The sequence below is a fragment of the Microplitis mediator genome, chromosome 2 (genome assembly GCF_029852145.1).
Source record: "Microplitis mediator isolate UGA2020A chromosome 2, iyMicMedi2.1, whole genome shotgun sequence".
In the NCBI taxonomy this organism is placed as follows: domain Eukaryota; kingdom Metazoa; phylum Arthropoda; class Insecta; order Hymenoptera; family Braconidae; genus Microplitis; species Microplitis mediator.
The window spans coordinates 1695521-1708985 of NC_079970.1; the positions used below are offsets into that span (position 1 = coordinate 1695521).

The 13465-nt window shown below is 31.1% G+C and overlaps 1 protein-coding gene across 4 annotated transcripts; it reads right to left on the reverse strand.

The window, feature by feature from the left end:
- Positions 1 to 138: 138 nt before the first annotated feature.
- Positions 139 to 13348, reverse strand: LOC130663798 (myb-like protein H). Of its 4 annotated transcripts, none has more exons than XM_057463266.1 (4): positions 12976 to 13348; positions 2194 to 2595; positions 1012 to 1132; positions 139 to 951 (listed from the first exon to the last, which is right to left on the reverse strand). In XM_057463266.1, the coding sequence occupies exons 2-4, from the start codon at positions 2428 to 2430 to the stop codon at positions 155 to 157; spliced, it is 1155 nt and encodes a 384-aa protein (XP_057319249.1). In that variant the 5' UTR covers positions 2431 to 2595; positions 12976 to 13348; the 3' UTR covers positions 139 to 154. The 4 variants fall into 4 exon arrangements, with proteins under 4 accessions (XP_057319249.1, XP_057319250.1, XP_057319248.1 ...); XM_057463267.1 differs by lacking the exon at positions 12976 to 13348 and adding an exon at positions 10957 to 11243; XM_057463265.1 differs by lacking the exon at positions 12976 to 13348 and adding an exon at positions 5631 to 6212.
- Between the last annotated feature and the right edge of the window lie 117 nt (positions 13349 to 13465).

The following is a 13465-nucleotide window of genomic DNA, read 5'->3' on the forward strand; positions in this document are numbered from 1 at the left end:
AACAACATCAATTTATACCGATAATATAAAATCATCGTGTTATCATTTCCGTTAGATAAGCGACTAAGTGGTGAATGCTGAGCTATCAATAGTAACCAGGAAATAATGTAGATAATTAATGTCAGTGTCGCCAAATAATTTGCATGGTAATTTTTTATTTTTGTTTTTTCTTATCCTTAGTTTTTTTGTCCGCTTGCTTTTTTTTGTAAGCGATGTGTTCTGGTAAAAGTCGCAACCTTCCGTAGTAGTGTAGTTTTGTTCTCAAAATTTCGTCAGCAGTTCCGCTTATCGTGTCCTGATACTCGCTCGTCCAAGGCAGTGGCAATAAATTAATATCGAAATTTTCACTGCCCAAGTCTATGGTGTACCTCCGTTTCCGGTTTGAATAATTCAAATTTACGTAAGTGTCATTATTTAAATTTTTTATTTTACTCCCACTACCATCAATACTATTGTTATTATTCTTATTGTTATCATAATTGCTATTATTGGAACCATTATTGTTATCGTAATTATCAAAGCTATTTTTTTTACCGCTGTCATAAGAAAACTCATCATCTAGACCGTTGCTAGAATGCCTCGGCGAACTAGCAGCCGTGTTTTCATAAAATTTTGAATTAACTTCTACCTCATTTTCGGCAAAACTTTTCCTAGGATTATCCAACTGTGACTTATCTACTTCGTCTTTATAAAAATCTTTAGATCCGCGAGATGGACGACCGCTAGTCTGACTCGTGCGCTTGCGAGCATTTGCTTTTTTTTCCCGCACCCCGAAACTGAAATCGCGGGGAGCTCTCCCGGGTATTTGGTGGCCGCCGAGATACGGCGGTTTCGGCTGCGGCCGACACTCGATCATCTCTTCAGATTCTTTTCTCTGCATGTTGGACAATCTTGCCTTATTATTACTATTGTAGATCCAATTACTGTAATCGCTTATCAGTGGATAGTTGTCTAAAAATTTTAAATTGTCAGTAAATAAATAAATAAATTGGTCTTTTAAAAATTTCGTACCCAGATTACAAAAATCTGATTGATAGGTCGTGCGCAGTCGTTCCTCATTAATGCGACGTAATAAATCTGGTGGTGGTAATGGTGAAAATTCACTTCGCATATGATTGACAATCCCCAGTTTCTAAATAAAAATTAATTTCATTTATAATCAAAACTTTTTATGTTAGAAAATTTTGTCAAATTTTCAAAAAGCAGCAGACAAAAAATTTTTCTAATAGGGGAGGGTGGGGCAGAGCGGCCCCCCTAAGCCAATTATTATTTTTTGTGGCTTTCAACCATAAGATCACTTTACTTTTGTCCTATTTCGAACAAATTTATGGACATTTTGCCAAAATTCTGAAAAAATTTTTTTTTTTTTGTGGGGCAGAGCGGCCCCCCTCCAAAAAGTGATAAAAAAAATTTTTTTTTTTCGTTTTTTTTTTTTTTAAATTGTTTTCATCATTAAGAATGCATTTCTTTCTCTTGACAACTATTTTTGGTTTTATATTACTCGAAAAAAATTTTTTAAAGCGTAAAAAATCGTTCACTCTCGATTACCTTAATTACTAATTGTTATTTAATAAAAAAAAAATCAATTCCATAATTTTACTTTATTTCAAAAATTTATCAACTAAAAAAAAAAATTTAATTTTTATAAATTTTTAGTGACCAAATTTGCCTCTTACATAGAGAAACGGCCGAAAAAAATGAAAAAATAATTTTTTCGGAAGTTTCGGCTGGTCCATTTTGTCCCAGGTGTTATTCGTAGGGCTAGAAATGTGGAATTATAATCATTTTTTTTTAATTTGACGATAAAAATATGAAAAAATCACTTTTTCAAAATTTTGGGCTTGTCTATTTTGCCCCAAATGTCATGCGTAGGGGTAAAACTGCGCAAACATATCGGATTTATAGTAATTAGGCGAAAAAAAAAAAATTTTTATCAAAATTTCAGGGGGGCCGCTCTGCCCTACCCTCCCCTACTGAAACTCTGGAAATTCGGCTACTCTATTAATTATTCAAATCTATTCTTTGATTGGCTAGCAAACTAGTAGGGGTAAGATGAATTCACACCCAAGCTTGTGCAAAAAGTCCCGGATTTACTTTTGAACTCAAAATTTCGGGTCAGTATGGAAAATACGAAGCCATGACTCGGACTAAATATTTAATTAAAAAATTACAGTAATTAATTTGATAACTAACCGGTTGCTGTGATATTTTAGTTCTAATGTTTGTTTCTATTTCGATGTCTGCAGAAGGATCTGGAGGTACATAAATTAGTTTTGGCTCCACGAGTCCTCCCATCGGTCCCAGTCGGCTCCACTCGTAAGAAAAATTATTTGCTGGCTCGTAATTATTTCTGAGCTGATTATTATTTGATTTAGTGCAGCCACAAGGGTACGAATTGTTGTACAAATTGCACATCGCGTAAGGGTTCATTGCAATTTCTTTTTTTTTTTAATATTTAGTTCTACGAAAAAATTAACACCGGATAATTTTAAACAATTTTGACAATCGAGGTTATTTTTAAGCGGTTATGTAATGAAGATTTTTATTTTAGTTCAGTATTCAGAGCATTCGATTTTCTTGGAAAATCCAAATTATCTGTAGACAAAAAATATTTTTGAATTATGCGTAATAATATAATTTATATATGAAGCTTGGATATATTTTTAAAAACAGTAAATTTACAAAATAATTTTTTCCATTGCATAAAAAAAGTACAATAATCGTAAATAACGATCATTATTTCCTATATTTATATCTTGAAAAACGGGTTGAATTATTGGTAATAATTTACGCGGGACAATTTAAATCCCAGAGTATTAAAAGATTTAACTTTTCGAGAAATAAGTTAATTCGGGTGTATTTTGACATCTGAAATCTAAAAATCAATCTCCTGACAATAATTAATTTAATTATCTAAGAATTAGAATTAACAAATTTACTTACTACGAACATATTTATAAATTACTCAGAATTTTCAAGTTTTTTAAATATAAATCAATTGTATCTCCACGAAAATTTTTTTATTCTGGCCTTGCTCCAAACTGAGTTCATAGCTCGCGACAATTGAAATTAAAATATCTAATTCTACGTTTCTAAAAAAAAAAAAAAATTAAATACGATGAATGTAAGTAGAGAGCATAGCGAAAGTAATAATTCAAGTACAGACAATAAAAGCTATTTTATTTTAGAATTCGTCCATAAAATGACCTTGTCAAAAATTTATAATCTCATGTTTTGAATATCAGCATCACTTTAAATTTTAGACAGACAAGTTTGTAAACAGATTGAAATAATAATCTCACAATATACATATATATATATAAAAATAAAAAAAAATGTTAATTTTTTACATCAAGAAACTGTCGAAACTCAACGAGTATCAGACGCATTCATATATCACAAACCTAAATATATATATATACATATCAGAATATTTATATATATTTACATATATTCATGTATCGTAAGACTCTAAAGATATCGTTGTCGTCTACCGCATCGCAAATAGAATGACGACGTCATTCCGATCCTCCAACTAAATGAAAAGAGAAAATAATCACGTGCGAGTAGACATGATATGTCGTCGCTGCAACTGATTGTTCCTAGATATTTCCCAAAAATTAATTAAATAATTACCGCTCCAATTACACACTTTACTGATAAATTTCCCCAAACCGCGAAAATTTTTTTTTTAATTTAAAATTCCATAGAATATTTTCGCCTAATTTCGAGTAAATGAATTACTGGGGTTTAAAATACAATAATAATAATTAATTAATTTATACACTGTAAAAAATCCGGAGTGAATTCGGAGTGAAATTAAATCCGAATTCACTCCGCATTCACTCCGCCACTCGGAGTTCCGGAGTTTTTAAAAAAATCACTCCGCATGCGGAGTGAATTGGGAGTTTTTTTTTAGCGGAGTGATCTCGGAGTGACGCGGATTTTATTTCACTCCCAATTCACTCCGGTCCGGAGTTTTAATACTTAAATAAATTTATATTAATTTATATTAAAATGCTAAACAATGTGTGAGTGTGTGTGTGTGCGAGTGTGTGTTTGCGTGCATGTGTGTGTTTGGGTGTGTGCAGGTGTTTGTGTGCGTGTGTGCAAATTTGTGCGTGTGTGAAAATGTGTGCGTGTGTGCAAATGTGTGCGTGCGTGTGTGTGCGAGTGCGCGTGTGTGCCTAAATATGTATGTGCGTATGTGTGTGCATATCAGCTGATCAATAATGTAATACGCGAATTTTTACTTCGATTTTATTATGCGGAGTTATATTTTATTAATAACATTTTCAAAACTCCGCTCCGGAATGAATTTCACTCCGGAGGGATTAAATTAATAAAAAATTATCTACTCCGCGAAAACTCCCCTGCGGAGTGAATTTCACTCCAAGGGGAGTGAATAATTAAAAATTCATTCACTCCGCATTCACTTCGGATTTAATCCGCATTCACTCCGCGAATTTTTTACAGTGTAGGATATATATCGTAATTATAAATATAATAATATATTACAGTTTATTAAATACCGAAGGTGTAGGTGTAGGTGTTGATGGGTATTTATTAAATGTCTTCGTGGAACCGTGATCACAGACAACATCGCAGACGATGTTGTATAGTTAGAGGAGACATGTCTGTAAGCAATGGAAGAAAAATGTGCTGTGGGTGTGCAACGCCCGAGAGATACTGCGGGTGGTTTGTAATAAAGAAGTCATGTGTGAAAAAAACAAAATAAAATACATTTATATAATGTAACTTCTGCGATTGATTTAAGAGCTTCATGTTCATATTTATTCGATGATTTTTACAGACGTACAGTTTTTTTTTTTTAATTTGATTAGATAATGGGCTTGAGAAAAAAGTGATTAAAATTTTTTGACGTCTAGATTTTTTAAATCATATGTATATTTATGTTTTAAAAAATATAGTGATATTAATGACGGTTAATTATAAGATAAATTGAATTAGTTACGAAGAAGTGTGACTAATAAAAAGTGACAAGTTTAAATAAAACGATTTTAGTCTGGTTACTCCTTGTTCAACGTTCCGAGTAATGCTATAAACGGTTCGATGACTACTAGTCGTAAGAGCTTATAAAACTTTTTTATTTAATTGTGCGACAAAAGATCATTGTGCTTTTAAATAAAATTTCGTATTATTATTATCATTATTTGTTAATAATACTTGAACTATTTTTAAACAATTTTTTTTAATAGCACAAAAATTTAGTGTGTTTTTGTTGACATTGTCGGGTGATTCTTCACATTCTGACATTCCGAGATGTTTTGCGGTAAAAAATTCTTTGTCAACTACTAAAAGTTCTTTGTTGACGTTTTTTTCATCATGGAAATTTTTCACTGACTAGTCTCGTTGTTCGCTTTCGTAGAAAGAGATTATCACGGTCAATGAATTTTAATTTTTTACTGAGATAACAGATTATATTTTATAATTTTAATCGCCCAAGAGATTTTTCTCAGAAAAATCATAATAAAATTACTAACATTTACGAGAAAAAATTTTTCGATGCATTTTTTCCATACAAAAAAATAATTAATTAATTTTTTTAATCAAATTAATTAATAAATTGCCGATAAAAATTAGAGATCCAAATCAAATGTCAAACTTACAAAGAAAAGTTTGTAGCAGTGTCGCAAGTTGTTCTACTGGTAAAAAAAAAAAACTACAGGAAGAACACCTGCCAAAAAAACGTTGTTTAAATTTGATGCAGAGCATCAGTACATCAACTAGCACGGATCAGACTCGTCGATCTCATTTCATCTTTTGACTCAATGCCTCTGTCTCTCATTTTAAAATTTATCTTTCTCTCACACCCAGTTGGAAGGACAGTGGTTTTAAAATAGGCCCCCACGAGCACACACGAGTACACGGTGCCAATGCTAAACGGCTCAGCCACTCTTTCTCCCTCGCGGCAGTCGTTGATCGTGGATCGTACTTGTAGCACACCCCCGTTTAAATCTCAATAAAACAAATCTACCATCATCAATCACCCGTAAATCGCGCCTCCGGGCCGCAGAATAAATCGCGAGGAAGAAAAAAAACGGGTTTAAAAAAATTTATCCGACCAGGGAAACAGTGAAGTGCAAGACTCTGATACAAAATATGTTGTACACTAATTACTGCACTTGGCATGATCCGCAAGGAAGATCATTAACCGGTACACGTTAAGCGAATTAACTCAGATTTAAATCAATTGTTAAATGTCAACAATCAGACACTGTTTTATTTAATAAAATATATACAGATATATTTAATAAAACACTTGGCATTTAATTATAAAAATAAATAACCACCGGTTATAAAATATTAATTATTTGGCTCGCGCGTATTTTGTTTACCAGCATCGACCTTCAAATCGATAGTTGGAATATTTATTCTGTCAACTTGTTTATCCTCGAGTGTTTTTATTTACATTTTTTTTTACTGCAGTAGTATAGCGACTACTCCAGTCAGACAATTTATTTATTTATTTATTTATTTTTTTTTTTGGAAAACGGATTAAATTATTGAATACAGTGACAGTGTTGTGAGGTGTGAGCTAATAAATAAACAAACAAATAATTAATTTGTAATTAATATGTGAGGTGATTAAAATCATAACGAATGTCTGGAGCCACGTGTGTAACCCGCGAAAGATTTTTATCTATGCCCTGGACGTCGACTATAGATCTGTCACTCATGGGAATTCAAACTACCTCGCAGTTTGTTGAAAAGTACCACCATATTATTGGTAAAATAATTTTTATTATTATTATTAATTAATGGAAAATTTATCGTAATATTTTATGAGAGAAATTTAAAATAAATATGACAGTTTATTAATAAAAAAAATCCCTCATATTTATGAGGTAATTTTTAAAAAAGTCGTGCCAAAAATTATGAAATTTTTTTTATAAAAAATAATTTTGAGTACTGAGTCTTGTATTGACCATAATTACTTTTAGTGCAGAGATTTAATTGATCTTCTGTACAGACACTTTGTAATTGCTGTAGTTCAATGAACTTTGTATATTTTTACTTACGGAGTAAAAAAAATAGAGTTAAAAGTAAAAATAATTAGCTATTGAGAAAGAAATTTATAAATATCTGAAGGGCTAATGAATCACGTCTAAATAAAGTCTGTAGCATCAGGTGAAAATAACAAAATGGAGATTGATATCCGCATAAATTATTTTAAGAGCTATAATTATAATTATAATGAGACAATAAAATAATTAATATTATTTATATTGTTTATAAATTTGTTTGTTTACGAAACATAAATAATTAATTATATTAAATTAATGGCTGGTGTCAGGATTGAATAACTAACTATTTGTCTTGGATTTAAACGAGGATAGAAAATAACAAAGTGCTAATAATAGACGTATAGTTTTAGCGATTGATGTATACGTTTTTCGGGGCTGACATATCCGACAATAAGACAGGAGTTTCAAAAGCTTCGTTATTATTACTACTATTATTTATTATTATTAGTACACTGTCAAAAATCGGGAGTATATTCAGTGATTACAAATTTTATTTAAATTCAAATTTACTCTGTTATTTAAAGTCCCAGAGTTTTAGCAAAAATCACTTCGCAGACGGAGTAAATAAGGAATTCGTTTTCCAGCGGAGTAATTTTGGAGTGATCTGGATTTTATTTAAATCCGCATTCACTCCAATTCGGAGTAAATTTCACTTCAAGGAGATAAAAAAAATAAACTGTCATCTGTTCCGGATTTAATCCGCGTTCACTCCACAAATTTTTTACGGTGTATTATTATTTTTAATGGTTGGATGCATAGTTTAACAACCAATCGACGAGTGTTTGCTTGGCAATTAAACCGGGGCGAGCTTGTCGTATATTTAAAACCATTTCGTCACGATTGGAGTTCCCTATTTAGTTTTTTCGCTCCATTTTACTTAAATAAATAAATTTTTATCTAATTAATCAATTAATTGAAGTTAAAAATATGATTGAATATTTGTATGTTCAAATTGTTTAATTAATTATTAATTGATTTAATTAAATAAATAAATAATTTAACGGGTTAATAAAATATGAAGGACAAATAAATGAATTAAATAATTAAAATAAAAAAAAAAATTCTGTCGAATAATGTCACAGTCGGTATGCCGCGAGATCGTGGATCCATTACATGGACCAGTGCCAGTCGAATTAGAGTTTGATGATTCACGTCATGTGTGTTGGTGCCGCCTTTAAATGTGAGCATCACACACGTGGACGAGTTAAATATTCGGCCAATCACACGTGCGCGCGTGCTAGTGTGACTTGAGTCGAGTCTCGAGGAAAATTTCACAAGTGACGTTACAGTCTTACATGCGTCATCATTGCACCATCATTATCAAATAATAATGATAATAATAACAAATATGAGACAAATAATAAGACGTAATATAACTGAGAAAAATTTTCATTATTTTTTATTTTATTACTGAGTTAAATATAATTTTAATGTATGAAATATTAAATTATAAAAGCAAACAGGAAGTCAAGTTACCATTGAAGTTGGTTTAATATTATTTTAACAGTTACTTAAAAAAATATAATAATAAAATTTATTGACTTTTTTTTTTTATTCGAAATTTAGGAGAAGCGAAAATTAAAAAGAAAATGATTTCCCCGGTAGAAATTTTTCGGAATTTTCTCTGAAAAAGTCTTTAGAACTCTGAAAAAATCTTTAAAATTTTAGAACTGAGTTTTTCAGAGAAAATCCCCATAAATTTCCACCAGGATTTCGATGAAAAAAAAAAAAGTTATTAAATAATTTGAAATTAAGAGTAGATATAAAAAATCCGCTTTCTCAATTTAAATTATTGGCACGTTTTTCTTTTAGTCTTATATATGATGTAGTATTATAGTATTTGGCAGCAGCAAATATATTAGTAACTGAATAATATATCGCGAGACTGCTGGCGTGCGCGCCCATCATAATCCATAAATAACCATCGACTATGTTTCCTTCTTAAGTATATAAATATATGTACATATGTCTATAGATATTGGGATCTGCGGAGCTAATAAAGGTATGAATCTATCAGGTAAAGATTATCCTGTATCGGGAGGGAACAGCAAACTTTGAGATTTAAATTTCATGTCGATTATTGTTACTAAATTTGAAATACAATACAATAGAATGCGGTTTTGCGATAGAATGTAAGTAGGGACTGATCCGCTAGATAAATGGATTAATTAGATAATGGATAAAAGTCGCAGACAGCTCGCGAGAGGCCAAAGGCCTTGGGGGAGGATTTTTATTGTAATGGCGCGAATCTCCATCGCTGGCCTTCCAAACCGTCTGACTAGTTTATTAATACAAGTGATTTTATTTTGTAATTAAATTAGCAAATTTTTTTATATACAATTTTATAGGCGCGATAAATTTATTTAAATTTTTTAGAGAGCATCAAAAAATTTAAATCGTTAATTTTTATTATTTATTACAAGAAATAGGGGAAGTAAAAAAAAATTTCATGAAAAATAAAATATGACGGATATATTTATAAAAACCCCAAGTTCAGGATCGTCGTGCCATCTAGCGGGTAAACGATTCAAAATTACTCTGAGCGCTGTGTGATTTCGTGACCGGCGGAAGAAAATGAAAATTTATGAAATTCAGTAGTCGTATCATTGCATGGTCAGACATGCGAAATATTTTAGCGACGTCCACTAAAAAAAAAATTTTTTTCAATGAATTTTAGCAATAATTTTATTTGGAAAATTAAAAAAAATATTTTGTTGGTAAAATTTATTTCCATTGCGATTATTTGTTATGAGATGGCGACACGTGTACCAAAGTGGTTTTAAAAAATATATAAAGACACTCGCGAAAAAATAAAACGAAAAGGAAGCGAAAACAGCAGCAGTAACGCGGATTTGTGCCCGACCACCGCAGCGACCTTGCGGTATTTTTGCGACTACCAAAAATAAATTTAGCGTCTTATAACATATTAAATATATAATCGTATGTATAAACTCGAAAGAATAAAAGAGAATTAAAGTGGCTGACGTGCTGTAGAAATACAATCGGTCCCAGTACAGTACAGCGCAGACTGCTCAAGATTAAATGACGCTGGGACACTCCGTCTGCTTTATTGCCAATATTTCTAGTTGTTTTACAGAGCCACTGAAAAATATATCCCTATTGTATAAAAATATACGGGCATTTAAACCCGCGTGTTTACAAAAATTCCTGAATCTCAGCCTTTTCTTCCGTCAAAATTTTCTTATGTATATTTATTTAAAATATATACTTAAAGTTAAATAATAAAATTCATTCAATTTCTTCTTCTTCTTCTTCTTCTCCTGATATTATTATTTTTATTCTCATTCTTAATCCGTAAATTAATTCAGGTTTTAAAAATAAAAATAATATTTTCGTAATAAACCGGGTAAGCAAAAAAAGTTGTCAATGTATGCCGCCGAGAATCATGTGAGCTGAAGAGAATAAACTGGGGGGGAGTATCGTGGTATTTCTGTCGCAATTGTCCGTCGAAAAATAGACGCATTTCAGTCATACGAATTATAAAAGTTACCACGAGACAGACGTTTCTGGCGAGCTTACACACGCGCCTTATCTCTATAAACCTTCTTCCGCGTTGGCTTTCTCTGCCCGAGATAATTCATTCCCACAGCAACGGGGGCGATAAAAAAAAAAAAAAAATTATACCACACACTCTCAGCACATCAATTTTTATATTTATTTAGCCGAGTTAATTCCGACCTTACACCTTTTTCCCTCCACATATTAGTTCCATAAGTCTCCCGTGATTTTCTTTTCCTTTCCCATCTCCCATTTCCCAGACAGTTATCTGTCGGATTTAAAATAAAGGACCTCGAGGATCACTTTGCCCCAGCTCTGACTCTACTACAGAAAATAAATTTCATTTGTTCGATTAGAAAAATAAAGACAATTAATTAACTTCACCCACCGACGTTATTTTAAATCCGATGGTTTCATGTCGAGAGAATGTCTCGCCTGGTCTTCTTGTCCAATAAAATCAGAGAAAGAGTCGCGTTAAACTTTATTGTGGTTAGACTGTAGCTAATTCTTGTCAACAAGTCACATCGCAATTACTTACATTAACAAGTAAATACTTTTGGATTAAAACTATTCGGTGCTCAAAATAAACCGACCGAACGATCAGTCGATGACACCGTTCGTTCGTTTTAAACTTAAGAATTTCCACTTGGTTTTAATATCTAGTCAACATGCTCTCGGTCGCGTCTCAGTCTTAATCTCAGTCGCAGTAGCAATCAGAGTCTTAGTAGTTTACTTGTTGTCGAATAGTTTCGAGCCAACGATTGCGAGACTTTAGTTAAGTCGTGTAAAATACACGACTAATGTCATCATTGCCAAAATCTTTTACGTCATTGATCCGTCGTGAGGTCAGACTTAATCCTCTACAACCTTCTTTCCGCTATAAAAAATTTTAATTTAACTAAATTCCGTATCACGTAAAAATAAAATTCTTATTCGATGTAAATATATATTTTTATTTTTTTTTTTTTTTATTTGATAAAATATTTTCCAACGAAACCTATTGTGAATTTATATTTTTTACATTTGAAATTGTAATTTTTACGCGAAAGCTCAAATGGAATTTTTTAGGGACTAGAGCGCAGATTGTGAGCTTGTTATTTAACGTCATGTCACGTTAAATATTTTTAAATAATTTTTAAATGTATTTTTGTTTATTTAAAAATAGTCCACTGTTTATTTAATTACCGAAAAAATTTCCAATGCGAACTATGGGAATTTAAAAAAAAAAATTTCGTAGAATTTTAAGTAAACATTAATGCAATTTTAATAGATTTTAAATGCGTTTTGATGCCGTTAATTACAATAATTTTGACGCAACTCGAGTTAGCTGACAGACATAAATTTTTTTTTCATTATTTTTTTTAACGCCCGCACTATAGATTATTTTTATTATTTTTTATTATCGAATTCCAACACATGCGAGACGTTAAATTAAAATTATGAATTTATTTTTATATTTAGTTAATTGTCAAACTATTATTAGATCGCGTACTAAAAAATCAGCTGTGGTAAAAAAAAAGTTTATTTTTAAAATTCGGCAGTTTGATTCTTAAATTTGTGCTTCGAGTCATAAATTTATGGGGATGGAAAAATGAAAAAAAATTTTTTTTTTTTAAACAATAGACCACTGAAGGGTTTTATTGTTTCAATAAATATGAGAAATTAATATGAGGGTAATCGTGTTCCCATTAAATGGCAACACGTGCCAAGATCAATGATTCCTATTAATTTTATCTCTTTATTTTTTTTTTGAATTTCTGATCCCGGCCATTAATAATAACAACTATCAAAATAAAATTAGACTACAGTTTTTTAAAAATAATTTTTTGATTTATTACCCGAGTCTCGGTGAAAATATTATCCGCGTACGAAAGTTTTTTAAATTTAAATCAGTAACAACAATAATTAATAATATTATTTATAAAAATAATTTTTCTAAAAAAAAACATTAATTCGTAAACTGAGTGATTGAGCAGAAATAAAAATACAATATCGTGATAGAAATAAAAATGAGATATAAAATCAGTTGATATACAGAATATATATTTTTAGAATTGCGACCGTCGAGGCTCGAAAAAAAAATATAAGACGTCGAGATTTTTTGATGGTCGCCGTGTTGTCTACCGTCGCCTTATCTAAACGTCTTTAATTCAACCCACATCAAACTCGAGGGACTCTATTTTTTTTTTCTACCATCCCCTGAATAATTCGCAGCAAGACATCCCCAATTTTATATTTTTACTCTTTGCGTAACAAAATTCCTAGCGAATAATCTAAATAACTCTATTCCCGAGACTTTGCACAATTTACAACAACTTTATTTATATAATAATAACAATAATAATGACGAAAATTTAAAATTTAATGCGGATTTCAAAATATTATAAATACACATTTGAGTACATACGTCACCAGTGACCCCAAGGGTTCATTTTACACGATTATCATGATTATGATGATGATGATCCACTTGTGCGAATGAACCTTCGTTAAATCTAGGCCAAGACTTTGTTATAATTTGCCAAAAAAAATTATTTATTTGTTTATTTTAAATTTCTCTCACTATTTCACTCATTTCTTCTTCTCTAAACTTAAAAAAAAATTATTCATTCATTAATCAAAGTGTGAAAAATTCAACTTAAAACCCGAAATGAATTTTGATCCTTTCCTAAGCCCTCCCCTACTTTTTTTTCCAATAATAATAAAGTGAGAAGACGATTAAAAATTTAAAAAGCCGACGAGATGAAGATCCAAAGGCTCAAACATGTCAGAAGATGACAGGAAGTCTTGTATATTGAAACAGACATCAGTACTTGCGAGACGTCTGGTACAGTGATGACATCTACCACAAAGTTGTCACAGGCTTTCGAAATATTTTGTCTACAATTTTTTTTTTA